Here is an 18,272-nt window from a genome sequence, read left to right on the forward strand (position 1 = left end):
CAGCCCAGAAGTAGGACCGATCGGGGAGGAACGCCAGGCCAGCGCCAGGATGGAGGCAGCTGAAGGATTTGTTCAAGAAGCCTCGAAGCCCCAAAGAGAGATGCTGACTATCCAGAGGGGAAGTGTCGTCCTCCCCAGTGACCCAGAGATACCTGAGGGAAAAAAACAGAACCCCCAGGGCAGCCCAAGACCAGGAGTCCAGCCTCAGGCGTGCCCAGGGGTGAGAGAAAGAAGGGAGCTGGTGCCTGGGGGACTGAGCACTCCATCCCAGGTCCACTGTGACGGGAATGACTGAGTCTGTCTGCTCGGTGCCGGGCTCAGACGGGGTTGACATCAGGAAGAGGAAGTGGAGCGAGCCCTGTGAGCAGCACCACCGAGACAATCTGTGAGACCGTTGAGTTGGGATCGGAATCTTGTAGCTTACAAGTCCTCTGCTTCCAAGCCTTAGCATTTCTAATTTCCTCCAGGAAGTTTCTAACCTCATCTTATGGAACTATCTTGTAAAAAGGATTTCCTCACCTGGATGAGAAGTTGGGGGTGTCAGTGACTGCCCAGAGGCCAGGAGCTGTGGTGATCCTGCAGTGACTTGCCTCAAGGTCCGGGCACGGGCTAAGGGAGCTGGCGTGGGGGTGGCAGGCACCCAGAAGGACAGGAGGGAGGGGCCCTGGGAAGGCTGCTGACCCCCTCTCTCCTGGACTCCGAAGTCTCTTCCTCCTCCTCCTCTTTCAGTCACCAGCTGCAGGCAGGTCTTCCTGCAGCCTCCCCCTCCAGGATGGCCACTACTGGGGCTCATGGAGCACAAGGTCCTCCTTAGCTCACACCTTTCTTTCTCTCACCTCCTGGCCGCAGCCTTCACAGCATGGACTGAAGAAATCCTGCTAGTTCAAGAAAATAACCACATCTTCTATGTCTTTTTAAATTTTTAAATTGAAACTTGCTTAATTGAATACAGGATTCAACACTAAAAAATTCGGGGGAAACTCATTCTTGTGAGTAGAAGCAAGACACACACATTGGTGCTGTATAATGAAGACCTGCCCACAAGGACTGCTCTGGGTAAAAGCGGGGTGGCTGGCAGCCGGCCCTCCTCCTGTGTCAGCACACACATCAACCTGCTGGCTTTTTATGAGAATGTCCAAACAAAGGGGCATGACTGTGGGAAATGCCAGCTGGGGAGCCAGCCTGTGAGCCTGCCCAGGTGATGGGCTGGTGCGGGGCTGGGCTGAACGTCACAGGTCAAGAAGGCAGAAATGCTCAGTGCAGGACTTCTCTGTCAGCAGAAGAATGGAAAGCTATAATGCGGCACATCTCCTACAAAGAGAAAGAGATAGAACCTACACCAAGTAACAGCCATGCTGTCTTCCTCCCAGAGACCTGTCAAAATTGCTAGGGGAAGAGGAAAACAAATAAAAGAAAAAAGAACCCGGGCTAATGATGATGACGAGAAGCACGCAGCTCTGTAAAGGAGACAGCGCTAATTACATAGCTGCATTTTCTTTAATAACAGATCTTGGCTGCTTCAAGAGCCATTGTTTAAATCAGTCCGCCCTCCTACAAGAAGCCTGATTCTCATTATTACGAAACTTGCATTTGATCTTCTAATTTGGGAGGATGCAAATGTTGCTTCCTCTATGAAAATTGCCCTGATTTCAAACCAATGAGAAATTAGTTGATGTCTCCTCTGTGTTTCCATAACAACTTCACAGCATTTCCCACAGCCAGGTTGTACTTAATTGTGTTTATATTTGTCTCCCCCACTGGCTTGGAAACTCCTCGAAGGCTAGAGTATGTTTATTCATATTTGTATTCTTAGCACAGTGTCATGCACATAGTATAAGTACCAAATCAATATGTGCTGAAATAAATGGATAATGAAATAGAAACATGACAATTGAAGCTAGGAGACTTTAGAAACGACTAGATTCTAGGATACTTGGAAGATAGTGGCAGTGGGACCATAGTTTTGAATCTCCCTTAACCATCCTCCCTTCCCCTCCCCACCAAAAAATCAGACCAAGAAACTAACCCTATGAAATTTCAACCTAAAAAGGAAAAGTTCCCTGTCAGAACAAGCCCTAGAGTGAGGAAAAACAGCTGGAAGCAGATTCTATAATACGGAGGATAGGACTAATAGTGGCAAAGGAAAAAGAAGATTCTGGTAAAAAATGAAGGAGGAGCATTGATGCAGATTTCCCAGAGCAGGTTGCTTTTAAAAAAATCATCACTTTCTGAAAACAACAGAAGGGGGAGCTATAGAGCCACACAGCTCTTAAACCATCCTGGACTTTCTCTTACTCCTAAAACTATAAGAAAACTTATTTCACTAAAAAATGGGCAACAGAAAAGGACCATGATCAAATTCAAACAAAACTGTTAATAAAAGCAAGAAGAATTAGGGGCTGAATAATTCTCTACAGATGATGAAAGTGTGCCAGAAAGACAATAGATCCAAACTGATGAAAACTGTAACCTAAAATTACAGATTAGCTAAAAAAAGAAAAAATCAAGAAAAGGATGACAGATATGAGGGGAAAACTATGTTAAAATTAGAAAAACTCTGAAATGAGATCCTTGGAGAAAAGAAATATTTATGAATAAGTAAAAGAACTCAGAAAAAAGGTAAAAATTTAAAAATCATAAGTCTAAACTAAAAGAAATAAAAGAGCAAATAAGCAGGACAGATATTGTCACAAGAGAATTAGTAGATAGAAGGAAATAAAACATATGTTTTTTTTTTTTTTTTGAGGAAGATTAGCCCTGAGCTAACTACTGCCAATCCTCCTCTTTTTGCTGAGGAAGACTGGCTCTGAGCTAACATCCATGCCCATCTTCCTCTACCTTATACGTGGGATGCCCACCACAGCATGGCTTTTGCTAAGCCGTGCTGTGTCCGCACCTGGGATCCGAACCAGCGAATCCTGGGCCACTGAGAAGCAGAATGTGTGAACTTAATTGCTGCACCACTGGGCTGGCCCCAATAAAACATATCTTAATCAAAAGGAAATAAAGAGAGGAATTCTACTTTTAGCCAAGATGGAGCAACAAGAATAGGATTTACCCTCCTGATGAAAATAATTAAAAAGCTGGGCAAAATATATGAAACAATGGTTCTCAGGGCATTGGACATCAGACAATGCATGACAGCGGCCACTGAGAAAAGGGAAACAAATGAAGTTGGCATGTGATTGCTCCAATTTACTCTGTGGAGGCAGTTTCTGGGCTGCAGTGCAGAGAAGGGAACCCAAACAGAGCTTGGTGCTCTCACTGAGTTGAGAGGAGAGAAATTAGAATTCAGAGAGCCCAAGCCAGGTGGGCCTCCAGTCTTTAACTTGAGAATGCAAGATTAGACACTACTTGAGAATAGGGAAAGCACAACTGAAAAGCAATAGTCCAAACAATTCCTAGAACTCACACAGGGCTGGGAATGGTTTGTGTTCCTATTAGCTAGAATGGATGCACCTCATGACACATGGGCGTTGCCTTAATAGTGTGGTTAAATTATCCCTGGACCAAAGAATAGTTTGCACCTACCCTAGTGAAACTTAAAAGCAAGTTTCAAAAGCATCCAGCTGACTCGAAGCAATGTCATTGTGTGCTAGAACAAAGTCCAGCAACATTTAAAGGACTACAAGAAAACCTAGCAGGCAACAACATAGAACTCACAGTGTCTGGCATCCAATGAAAAGTTACAAAGAAGCAGGAAAATATGGCCCATAACCATGAATAAAATCTGTTATAGACATAGACCTAAAAATGACAAAGATGATAAAATGAGCAGACAAGGACCACAAAGCAGCTAGTACATTATATGCTCCACACGTTCAAGAAGGTGGAGGAAAACATGAACACAAAGAGGAGAGAAACGGAATATTTTTAAAAGACACGAATAGAGCTTCTGCAAATTAAAAATATAATATCTTAGATGAAAAATACTTGTATGAGATTAATAGCAATTACACACTGCAGAAAAGATCAGTGAGTTGAAGGTATAGGAGTCAAACTTTGAAGCACAGATCGAAAGGACTGAACAAAAAATAAACAGATCATCAGTAACTGTGAGACCATGTCAAGAAGTCTAAAATACGTATAATTGGAATCCCAGAATAAGGTAGGGCGATGGAAAAATATTTGAAGAAATTTTGGTAGAAAATTTTATGGATTTGATGAAAACTATGAGCTCACAGATTCAGGAAGCTCAATGAATCCCAACTAGAATAAACATAAAGGAAACCTCACCAAGGCAAGTCCTGTTAAAGCTACTGGAAGATAGTGATAAAGAGATCATCTTAAAAGCAACTAGACAAAAAAAATTACACATAGGGAAACAAAGTTGATAATCTTGATGACTTCTTGGCTTACACAGCTCAAGTAAAGAGTCTATAGAATGACGTTTTTAAAGTGCTGACAGAAAACAAGTTGTCCACCTAAAGTTCCACATCCAGCAAAAATGCCTCTCAAGGGGCCGGCCCGGTGGCGCAGCGGTTAAGTTCGCACGTTCCGCTTCTCGGCGGCTCGGGGTTCGCTGGTTCGGATCCCGGGTGCGGACATGGCACTCCTTGGCAGCCATGCTGTGGTAGGCGTCCCACGTATAAACTAGAGGAAGATGGGCACGGATGTTAGCTCAGAGCCAGGCTTCCTCAGCAAAAAGAGGAGGACTGGCAGTAGTTAGCTGAGGGCTAATCTTCCTCCAAAAAAAAAAAAGCCTCTCAAAAATGAGGCAAAATAAAGACTTTTTCAGCCAAACAAATGCTGAGAGATTCATTGCCAGTGGATCTGCACTACAAGAAATGTTAAAGGAGGTTTTTCAGGCAGAAGGAAATGCGATCCATCCAAGGAGACAAAGAGACCTAAAATGGCAAATATGTGGATAAATATGTTTTTCTTAATTTTTAATCTCTTAAAATAACTCTTTAATGCAAACCAAAAACAATGTATAGTTGAGTTTTCGAAATATGGCTACAAAAGCATGGAAGACAAGAGGGGAAATGGAAGCACACTGTTTTTAGGATCTCACAGTATGTGTGAAGTGGGATAGCATTATTTGAAAGTTGATGGTGGTAAATCAAAGATTTATATTACAAGCCCTCGAGCAACCACTAAAAACATAAACTCAAATAAGTCAGTAGTGGAGATAAAAGTGGAGTAAAAAATACTCGTAATGGAGAACCAAGGAACAATAGCCAAAATTGAAATGAAAATGTCAGGACCAGAACTGAGCTGCCTGACTCCTAGGACTGTGCTTTATTATAACAAAAAATGCAATGAATGTGCCGCATAATGCATCAGAGTAAAGAAAGTTTTTTCAGGAAAAGTAAAACCTTAACATGGCTTTAAGAACTGAAAAGCAGGTGGGGAAGAGAAGTGAAATAGGATATTCTAGAGAGGGAGAATGGCGTATGCAATGGTGAAAGTGGGAGATGGGAAGTGCAGTAATTTCATTTGGAGAAGAGGATTCATACAGAAAGTAATAAGAGAATATTGAGAAGTAAAGGGGTCAAGTGCCTTTAATTTAGACTTGAGCCTGTAGGCAAGATGGAAGCTCTGAAGATTTGCTATCTCTGAATCAGGTCCTCGATCTCAGCTACTGCTCTGGATAGCTCTTTTTAATTGACTACGACCAGTTTTTTTGGTGTTAAATTGCAAACATCAAGCACTTTGGAGTCAGAAAACCCTGGGGTTATATCCACGTCCTCCACTTACAGCTGGATGATTTGGAGGCAATTTACTTAATTAGGAACTGTCAATTCCCTAAAGGATGAGAATGCCCGTCACTCCGCCCTTCCCGTCCACCTCCTAGGAGGTCATGTAATCCAGGCTAGTCAGTCAGTATCCCTTTTCTCCTGACCACATGACTGATTCGGGGATGGGCACATGACACAGGTCTGGCCAGTCTGGGTTCTTCTTTTCTCTGCTCTCTAGCAATAGAGTGGTATGAACCTAAAGTTGCCACTCTGTGGGGAGATCCTGCCAAAGAATGAAGCCAAAACAGAAGAATGCAGAGCCAAGAGAGTAACAGAGAAGGGGAAAGTTCTGGGAACTTATTTAGAGGCTCCAGATGTAGTCATGATAAAACCTGAAAAATCGCTCCCGGACTTTTTAATTATGTGAACCAGTAATTTCCCAACCTTAACCCTTTGTAAGCAAATTTTTAATTGATGTCAGACACAACCAAAAGCACTCAAACTACACAGTATTCCTGAGGGGATAAAATGAGATAAATGTGTAACAAAGAGCACAAGTTCAATAAATCCTGGCTATTATCACTTTCTTATCACTATACATACCTTAATGCCATTTAATCCTCTGTTCAAGAAGATATTAGGACCTCTGTTTTATAGAGGGATTTAGAGAGGTGAAGTTATTTGTTAAAGGTCCCAAAGTTAATAAATGACACAATCAGGCTCTCTCTCCACTCTCCACTGGAGTCTCTAAGGTAACATTCCTAGTGCATAATAGGCACTTGGTAAATGTTGATTCCCTTCCCTTTTCCTGTAAATGAGATCCTAAAATCATGCCTATCTACCCAGAGATCTAAAAGAGAGCAGAAGCTGAAAAGTTGCTTCTCAGATTCTGGCTCACTTAGGTATAGTTTGCTCTTCAGAGCATTATCTCTGAAAGATCTAAACTACTTAATACCTGAATCCTCCTGTCTTAACCTCTGAAGGCTCATCCTTCTCAGCTGACCTCTCAGATTCTCAGCAACTTCTGGATGTGAGCATCCCACAGATTCCCTGGCACTGGCTGGTCCTCTAGGCCTTTGCTTGCATTAGTCTCTGATGTCTACCAATTTCTTCCTGGACAGGTGTGTCCCACAATTTCATCTGTGTGAACCAGGTGGTCCCATGGCTGCTCATGCCTATGGTTCACCCTGGTGCCCTCTCCTCCCACGCAATTCACCAAAGTAGTCTTGGTTCTTTCTCAGAGACCAGGTTTGCAAGTCACAGTGAACATATTCATGAAAAAATATCCCATCACTTTAACCAATAAATGTTCAGGATCAGGACAATCTGACGTGTACATTGCATTATAGGTCATTGAAAGGAATTTCCCTAGACGTCATGGATATGTGCTGCCATCAGTTGACTGTAAGTTAGAAATGCCTAGAAGCAAGAGAGTAAACAGTTTGATTCAGAAATCTGGATCAAGAAATCTATCACTCAGTCTTCAGCTCTCTGTTTTAGAAAATGAGGGCTCTCAGCATGGAACATTTTGCAAACTTATGTCTACAGAGAACACTGGAAGAGGAGCAAGAGATCTGGGTTAATGCCACTTCTTAGCCACTCTAATTACGGGAGAAACTGCTGGCTACCCATCCAGTGTCTATTCTCCACTTCTTTCCTAACAGAACCTCTGAATTGTTGAGGGCATAACACACCCGTCTAAAAGACTACTTTTCTCAGCCTTCCCTGAAAGAAACGTGGCCCATGAAATGCATCGAAGTCCCTGGGGGACTCCTGACAGAGATCTTTCAAGTGTCTTGCTCAGCCGGAAGTGCCTTTTTCCCTCCCTTTTCCCTCTCGTTCTTGTCTAGAACCCAGACATCATGACCAGAGCTGCGGTGAGCATCCCGCAGCCTGAGGAGAGCTTGAGGTTGAAAGCCAATGGCAGTGATCAATAGAGCAGAAAGAGGTCATTGGGGTGCTACACAGCCTGGACTAGCCTATTTTACTAGAAGCCATGATTACCAGCAGCGGAACATCAGCCCTAACTGATACAGTGATCTCGGAACATTGCTAATTAAGCAAAGACCCTTTGTTTCCTCATTTGTAAACTGATGGGGTCATATTAGATCTCTACAGTCCTCCCGTTTCTAAAACTCTACAATTTTAAGACTTTATATGGTGCACAAGTACAAAATCCTTGAGGTTTGCCTGATCTCTGTTCTATCTTGTCCTTCTGGGCAAATTTGAAAGCATGTCCATCCTTAGGCAGAACTCAACATGATTAGGAACATAGAATTACCACATGCCCCAGCAATTCTGTTCCTAGGTATATATCCAGGAGAAACATGCAAACACACAAAAAATTGCTCATGAATGTTCCTAGGCACATTATTCTTAATAGCTAAAAACTGGTAACAACCTAAAGGTCTATCAATTGATGAATGGATAAACAAATGTGGTATATGCATACATGGAATATCATTCATCCATGAAAAGGAATGAAGCACTGAGACATGCTACAACATGGATGACCCTTCAAAACGTTATGCTAAGTAAAAAACGCCAGACTCAAAAGATCGCGTATTGTATGATGTCCAGAATAGGCAAATCCATAGAGACAAAGATTAGTGGTTGCCAGGGGTTGGAGGGAGATGGGAATGGGGAGGGACTGCCAATGGTGGGGGGGTTTCTTTTTTGGATGATGAAGATGTTCTGGAATTACATAGTGGTGATAGTTGCATCTGTGAATATACTAAAGCCCACTGACTCGTACTCTTCTAAATGGTGAATTGTAGGGCATGTGAATTATATCTCATTAAGAGAAAAAACAACTATGAAGCATTTTGAGTGAAATAGACTGCACAAAATAAGCTTCTCTGGGTATGTGTTGGCAAGCATGCCTTAAGAAAAACATGAGGGGTTGCGGACGGAGGGGAAACCTCTAAGAAACAAAGGTATGAGCGAGTTTGTTTTCAAGGGAATGCCTCAGCTTTGGGGTACATTTAGAAAAGAATGACCTCACAATAGAATATGTCTTAGACATTGGGAAGAAATCAGTATTGTAGCAGTTGTCAAGTAGCTTTGTCCAGTATCCAAGTCACATCTTAACTAAAACGGAAATGTGTAAAAGGCAGCACTCCAAAGAATTTTCATGAACTTCCTACTCATTTTCACAATAACTATCCCCTGATAGAATATTCTTCTTGCAGCTGTGATTGCAGTAGGACATTGTGTGTGTGATGTTTTAGAACCAGGAAATCCAGCATCACCTGTCAAACAGAGACCGTTACAGATGAAAGGCTTGGCACTTCATCTGTGCCCAACCCATCCAGGGAGCTTGAGTTGTGGACCAAGGGACATGTTTGGGTTTTTCCTTGAAGCCCGGAAATTTCTTCCGCTTCTTCAGAATCCTCATGTGGCCTTGTATATAACAGATGCAGCTGTAGAGGAAAGAACACTGGGTCCAAGATCTGATTTGTACAGAAAGAGTTCCGTGATCTTAGACCCAAGTCTGTGACCCTCCGTCTCCTTACTTACAAACTTAAAAGGTCAGACTAGATGATCTCTTAAGGTTACTTTTAGTTCTAATTCCTAGTAATCTAGCACAGTTTTAGTCATGAATTGTGAAATCTAACATAGTCTTGGGTCATCTCGGGGACTGATGTGCAGGCCAACGTGGAGCACACTGGGGTTCCTCTTCTTTCTCAGCCCCTTGGGATGACCTCAAGGTGACTGCAACTCCCTCTCCCTAACCCCAACCTATGAATCTGGTATCACATCCCAATGGGTCTTGTAATTTGGGTACTGTGCCTGCCCAGATGTGAGCACATCAGGGAGAGACAGAACATTTCCTTTGTAGAGTATTGGGAACACATACACACACACACACACACACACAAACCACCCTACCACCAATCACCACCGTCACCACCGTCACCACCGCCACCGATACCAAATCCCATCACACAATGGTCATGTAGCAAAGGAAACAGTTTAAAAAAGTACCTCTTAATCCAGGTGTTGCCTGCACATTTTCCTGCTTTTGGACTGTTTTCCTAAGTATGCATTTCACAAGCATATTGCTATTATACAACTGTGCTTTAAAGGTTTGCCCCAGAGCATCTGCTTGACTGGTCAGTCTGGCACCCACTATTGTAATCAGGCTGGAGGCAGGCCTAACAGTGTGCAGACACGGACAAGCTGACAGGCTAGCAGGCTGGCCTGCTGGGTGCCTGCCCGCCTGTTCCCTTCCACAAGGTGGAAAAGAGAAGCACGACACTTCCAGGAAGCCAAGGGGCACCTGGCAGCAATTGCTCTCTTCTCCAAAGTTACTGATCATGTGTTTGACAGGTTGTAGGGAATACACGGCCAAGGACAGACCCAGGGGGCCCTGGCAGCTGACCCAAGTGTTCAGGGCATTTAAAACCAATGTTATCCCTCAATTAGGTTGTTGGAAGCTTTACACCAGCTCAGCAGGAACGGCACCTGCCAGTTCACTGTTAAATATGGAACATGAGAGCAGGAGCCACCGGCTCCTGACGTGTTTGACCCTGCTCATCACTAGGGCCTGTTCTTATGATATATAATACTTGTAAGTGAATTGCTGCTCTGTTCCATTTATGAGGGCCGTTTGGTAGAATTGACTTAGTTTCACACTATTTAGAATGACGCTGCTCACTCTTTTCTTCAAAATTGTTTTCAAATATACTTCAGCCTCTTTAATATGGAAATCTCTTATCCATCCCTCACCTTTCTTCTTCTTTTTCTTTTCTTTTTTTAAACATTTAAGTGGGAGTGGAATCAAGTAGAATGAAATAAACACAATCAGATTTAAAGCAATTTTTTTCTAATTTTGAATTTGTCTAAAAATTAGAAAAATAGTAAACTTATGGTTTTCTTCATGTTTTTCTTTCTATAGGGGTATGTAAATAAGTTTTGTACATTTGTTTACAACTTACACTCCACCTTTATTCCCAAAATGAGAAAGTGACTGGCCCAGATTAAGGCAAAGCATTGGCACCATTTTGGCAAAGTATGATTTATCCTACAGAAGTATATAATCTTGACTGAAGGTCACTTGTTGAAATCCCATGGCTTCTGTAGTGGTTGAGTTTGAGTCTAATGGTAGGCTTGCATTCAAATCCCAAATCCCAGCTCTGCATGGTAAGAATGCAATAAACTGAAAATTCCCGGGGCTTGCCTATTTAAAGGAAAATTTTCCAATAACCTGGAATTTATAATTTTGTATAAATTCAAAGGTAGTTAACTTGAGAACAAATAGTTTGTAATGTACTATAAACATGATTACTAGGAGAAAAAGTTGCTTAAGAATTTTAGTATATTAACAATTTACAAATCTATGGCTATTCCTAAGAACAGGTGATTTCATTAATCTAAAAAGGCATAGTATCATATACCCTTTGACAGAAAATTCCACTCAGAGAAATTTACAGGATAGTTATTCTCATATACACAGTAATATATGCACAAATGATTCATTGTGGCAAGATTCATTCAATTATATGTTATACTATAAGATTAGTATAAACAACCATACCTCCATTGGTAGGGAATTGGTTAAATAAAAGATGGCACAAATACATAACGGATACTATGTATCCATTTAAAGGAGGGAAGCTCTCTGTATTTTAAAGATACACGGTTTAGTGAAAAAAAGGAGGCAGCAGAACAGTGTATCATAACACATATGAAGAAAGAAAAAAGGGAATAACCTACATAGGCGTGAAGATATATGAAATACTTCTGCAAGGATGCAAGAAAGAAAACAGTAAGAATGGTTGCCTTCCAGGGAGGAAGACTGTCCCAAGGGCCCCAGGAGGAAGAGACTTTCCCCTCTCTCTCCTTTAGGATTTTGTGCTGTGTGCATATAGAACAAAAATTTTTTTGTAAAGGAAATAAAGGCATAGCAGGATTTCTACAGGAAAATACATTTAGTGTGCTTTCAAGTAGGCATCTTTCAACTAATAAAATATTTACTTAAAGCCATTTTAAAATTTGGGCTCATCTCCCATGATGGGGAATCCATTGGGTATGAAGGCGGTTGGCTCAATTTCACTATACTGGAAGAGTAAACTCATCTGAGCCTTTACCTATCCCTTCCCTTTTCTAAAGGAAAAATTCAATATGATGTGTTCAGAAAGTTACAATTAAATAGATAATAAAGAATTCAATAAAGACAAGAAGGAGACAGAAAAGAGGACACCATTAGGACACAAACGTTTATGTGATTTTAGCCATTACAACAGTAGTTCAGAAATACCTCAAATGTTACATTGATGTCATCAATGTTACAAAAAGGAAAAAAATGACAGGCAACAGTGAAGAGCACCAGAGAACCAGCGCACACAACTAGAGTAGACCATGCTTCTTTCCTCCAACTGCCAAGATATTTTCACCAGGAAGCCCCCCTCCCCCTTGCTTGCCTTCTCAACTTTTCCTAACCTGCTTTGAAGTGTGAACTTAAGCCTCATCCTCGCCCTCCTCCTCCTCAAACTCCCCTTGTTCGTCGGCCGTGGCGTCCTGGTACTGCTGGTACTCGGACACCAGGTCGTTCATGTTGCTCTCGGCCTCGGTGAACTCCATCTCATCCATGCCCTCGCCCGTGTACCAGTGCAGGAAGGCCTTGCGCCGGAACATGGCCGTGAACTGCTCCGAGATGCGCTTGAACAGCTCCTGGATGGCCGTGCTGTTGCCGATGAAGGTGGCGGACATCTTGAGGCCGCGCGGCGGGATGTCGCACACGGCCGTCTTCACGTTGTTGGGGATCCACTCGACGAAGTAGCTGCTGTTCTTGTTCTGCACGTTGAGCATCTGCTCGTCCACCTCCTTCATGGACATGCGGCCTCGGAAGATGGCAGCCACGGTGAGGTAGCGGCCGTGGCGGGGGTCGCAGGCGGCCATCATGTTCTTGGAGTCGAACATCTGCTGGGTGAGCTCGGGCACCGTCAGGGCCCGGTACTGCTGGCTGCCGCGGCTGGTCAGCGGGGCGAAGCCGGGCATGAAGAAGTGCAGGCGGGGGAAGGGCACCATGTTCACGGCCAGTTTGCGCAGGTCTGCGTTCAGCTGGCCTGGGAAGCGCAGGCAGGTGGTGACGCCGCTCATGGTGGCCGACACCAGGTGGTTGAGGTCTCCGTACGTGGGGGTGGTCAGTTTCAGGGTGCGGAAGCAGATGTCATACAGGGCCTCGTTGTCGATGCAGTAGGTCTCATCTGTATTTTCCACCAGCTGGTGGACAGAGAGGGTGGCATTGTAGGGCTCGACCACCGTGTCTGACACCTTGGGCGAGGGCATCACGCTGAAGGTGTTCATGATGCGGTCTGGGTACTCCTCCCGGATCTTGCTGATGAGCAGTGTGCCCATCCCGGACCCAGTGCCACCCCCCAGCGAGTGGGTCAGCTGGAAGCCCTGCAGACAGTCACAGCTTTCTGACTCCTTCCTCACCACGTCCAGGACCGAGTCCACCAGTTCGGCTCCCTCTGTGTAGTGGCCCTTGGCCCAGTTGTTTCCGGCACCACTCTGGCCTGCCAGAAGGAAAAGACTTCACAAGTCACTGACGATTGGATTAAATTCCTTTTTACCTTAAACGCCTTAATATAGATCAGTGAGTCAGTGCTCAGACGAGATTATTTCAGGTTATCACCAAAATGGCCAGACATTAAAATACGTAGTCATGGATATAATTATAAAGGAAGAAGGGAAGGCTAGGAATACCTAGCTGTTAGAGGTTGAAAGGCAAATTCGTTTTTAGCTCTTATTAAGACTAAGCCTGCACACAATTGGATGTCCTCCATATTTTCCCTTCACCCTGCACTGTCCAGAGCAAAATAAGCCTCCCAGGCCATCAGCCACGCCAGTCACTCACCAAACACAAAGTTGTCTGGCCTGAAGATCTGGCCGAATGGTCCAGACCTGACCGAGTCCATGGTGCCCGGCTCCAGATCCACCAGGATGGCCCGAGGGACGTACTTGTTACCTGTGGGGGACAAGAGCCAGACTGAGACCTGCAGGCAGAGAGCTTGGAAGACAAGGGCTTGTACCAGCTTCCTTTTTGCAGGTTCTGCTGTTGCCCCCAAACAAAAGATGACACATGACCCACCGGATTCTCAAAGGAGCCCACTGCAATACCCCATTGAAAGAGTGGGAATCCTAAATCCTCCAGTCCACCCACCCCTGGGGCCACACTCTTGGAGTCAGTCCAGCGGAAAAGGGGAGTGAAAAATCAAAGGGAGAAGAAAAGGCAATCACCAGTGGCTTCGTTGTAGTACACATTGATTCTCTCCAGCTGCAAGTCACTGTCTCCATGGTAACTGCCAGTGGGGTCGATCCCATGCTCATCGCTGATGACCTCCCAAAACTAAGACACGGAAAAAGGTTGCATTTAGCCATGCTCAACCCCACAGAGAGGCCGCGACACACAATGAAAAGCCCGACTCCGTTCCGACCACCCAACCTGTCAGGAGCTTAGGGCAGCATGACGCGTCGCAGCCGCAGGGCTTGTATTTTGCAGGGTCAGAAAGTTGAAATTGGGCGTTTCCTGGGCGAACAGCTGCTCGCCGCAGGAGGTGGGGGTGGGGGGAGATCAGCAACGGGACCGCCGGCACCGGCGGGGGAGAGCTTGGCGCTCAGGGTTACAGCGGGGGGCGGGCGAGCGGGGACTCCAGCGCGGAGGGGGTGAACGGGGGAACAGGCGAGAGGGAGCCGAGGGAGGGTGGGTTTAGATTCAAGGCACGTCCCGAGACCTCAAGACAGTCGCTCTCCTCCCCTACCCCCGCAGCTCGACTCGGGTTCAAGCGAGTAAAATCAATTCCTGTGTCCCTGCCCCTTCCACAAACGCGCGCGCACAGCCTCGCGGACACACCCGCGCCCTCTCCAGGCCCGCGGGCCTGGCTAAGCGGCGAGCAGGGTAAGGGAGACCGAGGAGGGACCGCGATTCAAAATGAGTTACAGCAAAAAAGAAAAAGAGGTTCCTCCCCCATCCTTCCCTCCGAGAGTCGCCTCCAGCCCACGCCCTACTCCGCTGCACAAAGCAGCCGCGAAGGTCTGCGCTTGGAGACTCCCGGGCCTGCTCAGGACGGCGCTCGCGCCCCGGAACCCCGAGGGGCGTTAGGTCAGGTCCCCGCCCCCTACTGGCGCCCTCCCCGCGGCGCGCCCACCTTGGCGCCGATCTGGTTGCCACATTGGCCAGCCTGGATGTGCACGATCTCACGCATGGTGCTGGCTAGCTTCTTCTGGCCCCGGTCGGCGTCTGGTAAGTCTGTCCGTCCTCCCTTACACACCCACTGCGGGGTCACCAGGAACGCGCCCAGGAACCGACCGGCTGAGAGCGCCGGCCCCGCGGGCTCGGCCTTTTATGCAAGGAGGGTGGGGCGGCCCGCGCAGGCCGCGCCCCTAGCCCGAGCCCCCCAGTCCCCTTCGCGCTAGCTCTCTCCAGGACCCGCTGACGTAATGCTCCGAGGCCCAGGGACCGGCCCAGGGGCTGGACCATGGGCCCGCGGCCAATCAGCACAGCTTTGCGGACCCGGAGAGGAGAGGGGGCTCCCGGGAGTAGGGTGGGGGCGTGCCCATTGTCTAAGACTGCGGGGAGGTAGAAAAAGTTGGGACTGAGAATTGGGGGTGGGTAAAGGAACCGTGGGCGGGAGGGTGGCTAGGCGATGGCGACCAGTATGGCAGGTCAGGTATGGGGGGAGGGCTGGCACTGGATGGGGTGGGCAGGAGGACTGGAGCAGGTGGGGAGGCCGTCAGGAACGCGGGGAAGGAGCGTGCTGTGTTCCGGGCTCTGGCAGGTGGAAGGGTTGAAGCGGCGCACGCTGCGCTGCCATCGCGCATTGCGGCGCCTCCTCTGCCAAGGGCCAGAGATCCCTAAGCCACCCGCCCCTGGTGAGACCACTGCCCTTTTCCCAACCCCAGAGGCCGACAACTGTCCGCGCCGGCTCGCCCCTCACACAGAGGCTCGGGAGAGGACAGGTGGTCGCAGGAGGAAGTCGTGCGTGATCAGAATGTTGGGGTCTGGAGAGTCGAGACCCTGGATACCCAAGGCCCAAGAGCCCCAGGGTGTCCTGTGCCCCGCCCCCAGCATCCGCCTGTTCTCTCTTTTGTCTCTGCTGCAGCATCCAGGGATGAGGCGACCTCCGCGCCCCCTCCGGTCCTGCCCGACCCTCTCCAAGAGTCCACAGCTCCCCGGCTGGTACCAAGGACCCCTCCAGCCCGCGGGCTGACTTTTGTTCCTTGGGAGTGGCTGGGGTGGGAGTGGCTGGCCGCGCAGTGTGACCGTCCAGCGGTCTGAACAAGGGTGGGGTCCGGCGGGCGGGGCTGCGGCAGAACAAAGAGCTCACAGATGCATGAAATATCTCCCACAATTGAGTATTTAAAAATTACGCCCCAGGCGCACCCCCTCTCTGGGTTCGGTTCATCCATTGTCCAGTAAGGGGGTGGGTTCTAAGGGTGGTCATCGCCTGCCGCACTGCTAATATTCTCATCTTCCATCAGGGTCCGGGCCCCGAGGCGGCTACGAGGTCCTCAACCTCGTGCTGCTGATGGGAGTGAGGGACACGCCTAAAAACTGCTGCAGCGCGAGGAACAGGCCACCGGAGACCCAGACACACACACAGCGCGTGCGCGTAGACTCGGAGCACGGACACGCCTTCAAATCCAGTCTCCTGGTAGTCGAAGAAGGAACTGATCTCTTTGTTACTTTACGTGTGTGTGTGTGTGTGTGTGAGTGTATGAGACAGAGAGAGAGAGAGAGAGAGGGAGGGAGGGAGGGAGGGAGAGAGAGCCGAACCCGCGTAGGGTGGGAGGGGAAAGGGTGGCTGAAACGTTCTCTGCAGACCGGGAGCCTGGTCTCTGCAATTCCAGGGGGAAGCGCCCCCGCCCCCTCCTGACGAGGGAAAGGTCGTCTGCGAGGTGGCATGACCCCCTTTCATCCTCTGGCGACAGGGGCCCAATGACCGGGGTTCCGGTGGTGCTGAGCGGAGCCTGCAGCTGTTGAGTGAGACCCTCCCAGAACCATCGGCAAGCTGTCATCGCCTCCCTTTCCCGCTGGGGGGTGGAAGGGGGGCTTGCAGCTCGTTTCCAGTACACAAAGAGGAATAGAGAACAAAAGCCCAGCAGCCCCCAGACACCCATTTCGCCCAGACTGAAGCTCAGGGCAGAGTTCCCCAGACGTGGCTACCGTGTGGGGTTTAGGGTGGGGTCGGGAGAGAGGCAGAGGAGTGGAAGGTCCGCCCACATGCCCCACTTGTGGGGTCCAAGCCCTGGGGCTTGACTCCGAGTTTCTACCCCAGGTCCTACAGTTGCAGAAACGTCGAGGGCGAGCGATTCCCAAGGTCACACAGCAAGTTACAGACAGGGTTCAGGCCGGAATCTCGCCTTCCGGGCGCCCCAGACCTCGGGGAAGGTGACTGCCTCTTGGCCTGACCTCGGCGAAGGTCCAGGGCCCTAGGGCTGTGAATGGTGTCAGCACAGGGACCTAGGGATGGCGGCTCCGACGGGACTGAGCCTCACGGGAAGGCACCAAGCGAGGGCCGCCCCTGCGCTGCTGCGGCAGACGCGTGGAGAGCGGTCAGCACCCGGCTGCCGGCGCCGAGGGCCTCCACGCCGCGCGGTCATCTGAGCCCGCCGCCGGCCCCCCACCCCGCGGTCTCATTTCTCAGCTTCTGTTTCAGAGCCAGATCTCCGCGGAGTGCTCGCGTGAAAACGCATGTTCAAGACCGTGTGGATAAAAGCACGCACCCTTTCCTCTCGGTTTTTCTTTTAGGGGACGGGGTTTGGAATAGGGGGAGGCTGGAACTCATCCTTCTGAAAGCCCGGACGCCCTGGGGACTCGGCACTTTTGGTTGAAGATCTACTTTCCTTTCACACGTTTTGCGGGTATTGTCCTCCCCCCCACCCCCGCCCCCTTCCGAGCCGGCCTTCTGGTTAACTGCTCTACGCCCCTCTCCCCAATCTGGAATTATGATGCTGCACATTTTTATTTTCACAAGGACCTGATCTCGTGTTGGAAGACAGCCAAGTCTTTCCCTGAAGTCTTTCAGTTCGTCAGCTAACCCTTATCATCCTTAAATCCGTGTAGCTCTCGAAAAGAAGCTAGTAAGGGGCTTTCAAAGCAAAAAAAAAAAAAAAAAAAAGATTCGTTCTCAATTGAGTCCTCCAGCATTTCTTTTTGTCTGTTTATTGTACACAGTTCTAGGTCATTGTATGTCAGATGAAGTTGGCAGGACAATATATTTTGTCATTACTTACATGCTGTTAGTGTTTTAATGATGTACTAATATTTCTAAATTTCCCCTTCCTGAGATAGTTGCAGAAATAACAGAGTAAAATAAAATTTAACATTTGTTTTATCCAGAACTGATTGTGTGGCTGAGGTAAGATACCCCCTAAGCTATTAAAATTATACTTACTCTCACAACTTTCAGGGTCTTTTCAATGGCAAATTCTCAAGTGGTTTTGCATTTATCTGTTACTCAGAGAGTCATTATTTAATTAATTGAAGAAGTCTGATAGAAAGGGGGCATTACTAGCTGACGTGGTAGTAAATTTTCAAAGCATTGTTTTCTAAAAGCAAGACATATTTTTTTATACACATTG

General features: G+C 47.4%; 1 protein-coding gene and 1 long non-coding RNA gene across 5 annotated transcripts in view; one reads left to right on the forward strand and one right to left on the reverse strand.

Moving 5' to 3' along the window:
* The window catches only part of LOC106782315 (uncharacterized), a 29,326-nt gene extending 11,294 nt beyond the window's left edge, over positions 1-18,032 (forward strand). The window contains exons 1-5 of one of the 4 annotated variants that reach the window (XR_011429444.1): positions 15,288-15,358; positions 15,791-15,867; positions 16,170-16,342; positions 17,440-17,552; positions 17,666-18,032. This is a non-coding gene — a long non-coding RNA (uncharacterized lncRNA). Of the gene's footprint in view, positions 1-15,287; positions 15,359-15,429; positions 15,561-15,790; positions 15,868-16,169; positions 16,343-17,439; positions 17,553-17,665 lie in introns of those variants that run through there. The other 3 variants (XR_011429445.1, XR_011429446.1, XR_011429443.1) reach the window with 3 other exon arrangements.
* LOC100050361 (tubulin beta-2B chain) lies at positions 11,889-15,439 on the reverse strand. Its single transcript, XM_005603536.4, has 4 exons — positions 14,837-15,439; positions 13,929-14,037; positions 13,546-13,656; positions 11,889-13,204 (listed from the first exon to the last, which is right to left on the reverse strand). Exons 1-4 carry the CDS (start codon positions 14,891-14,893, stop codon positions 12,144-12,146), a joined length of 1,338 nt encoding a protein of 445 aa, XP_005603593.1. The 5' UTR covers positions 14,894-15,439; the 3' UTR covers positions 11,889-12,143.
* Positions 18,033-18,272: the final 240 nt, after the last annotated feature.

Source organism: Equus caballus, chromosome 20 (genome assembly GCF_041296265.1).
Source record: "Equus caballus isolate H_3958 breed thoroughbred chromosome 20, TB-T2T, whole genome shotgun sequence".
Lineage (NCBI taxonomy): Eukaryota > Metazoa > Chordata > Mammalia > Perissodactyla > Equidae > Equus > Equus caballus.

Coding starts and splice junctions, on each gene's coding strand:
- LOC100050361 (XM_005603536.4), bottom strand. CDS start 14,893: ATGCGTGAGATCGTGCACATCCAGGCTGGCCAATGTGGCAACCAGATC. Junction 14,038..14,836: donor GCAACCAGATCGGCGCCAAG/GTGGGCGCGCCG, acceptor TCCGTGTCTTAG/TTTTGGGAGGTCATCAGCGA. Junction 13,657..13,928: donor GTACTACAACGAAGCCACTG/GTGATTGCCTTT, acceptor TGTCCCCCACAG/GTAACAAGTACGTCCCTCGG.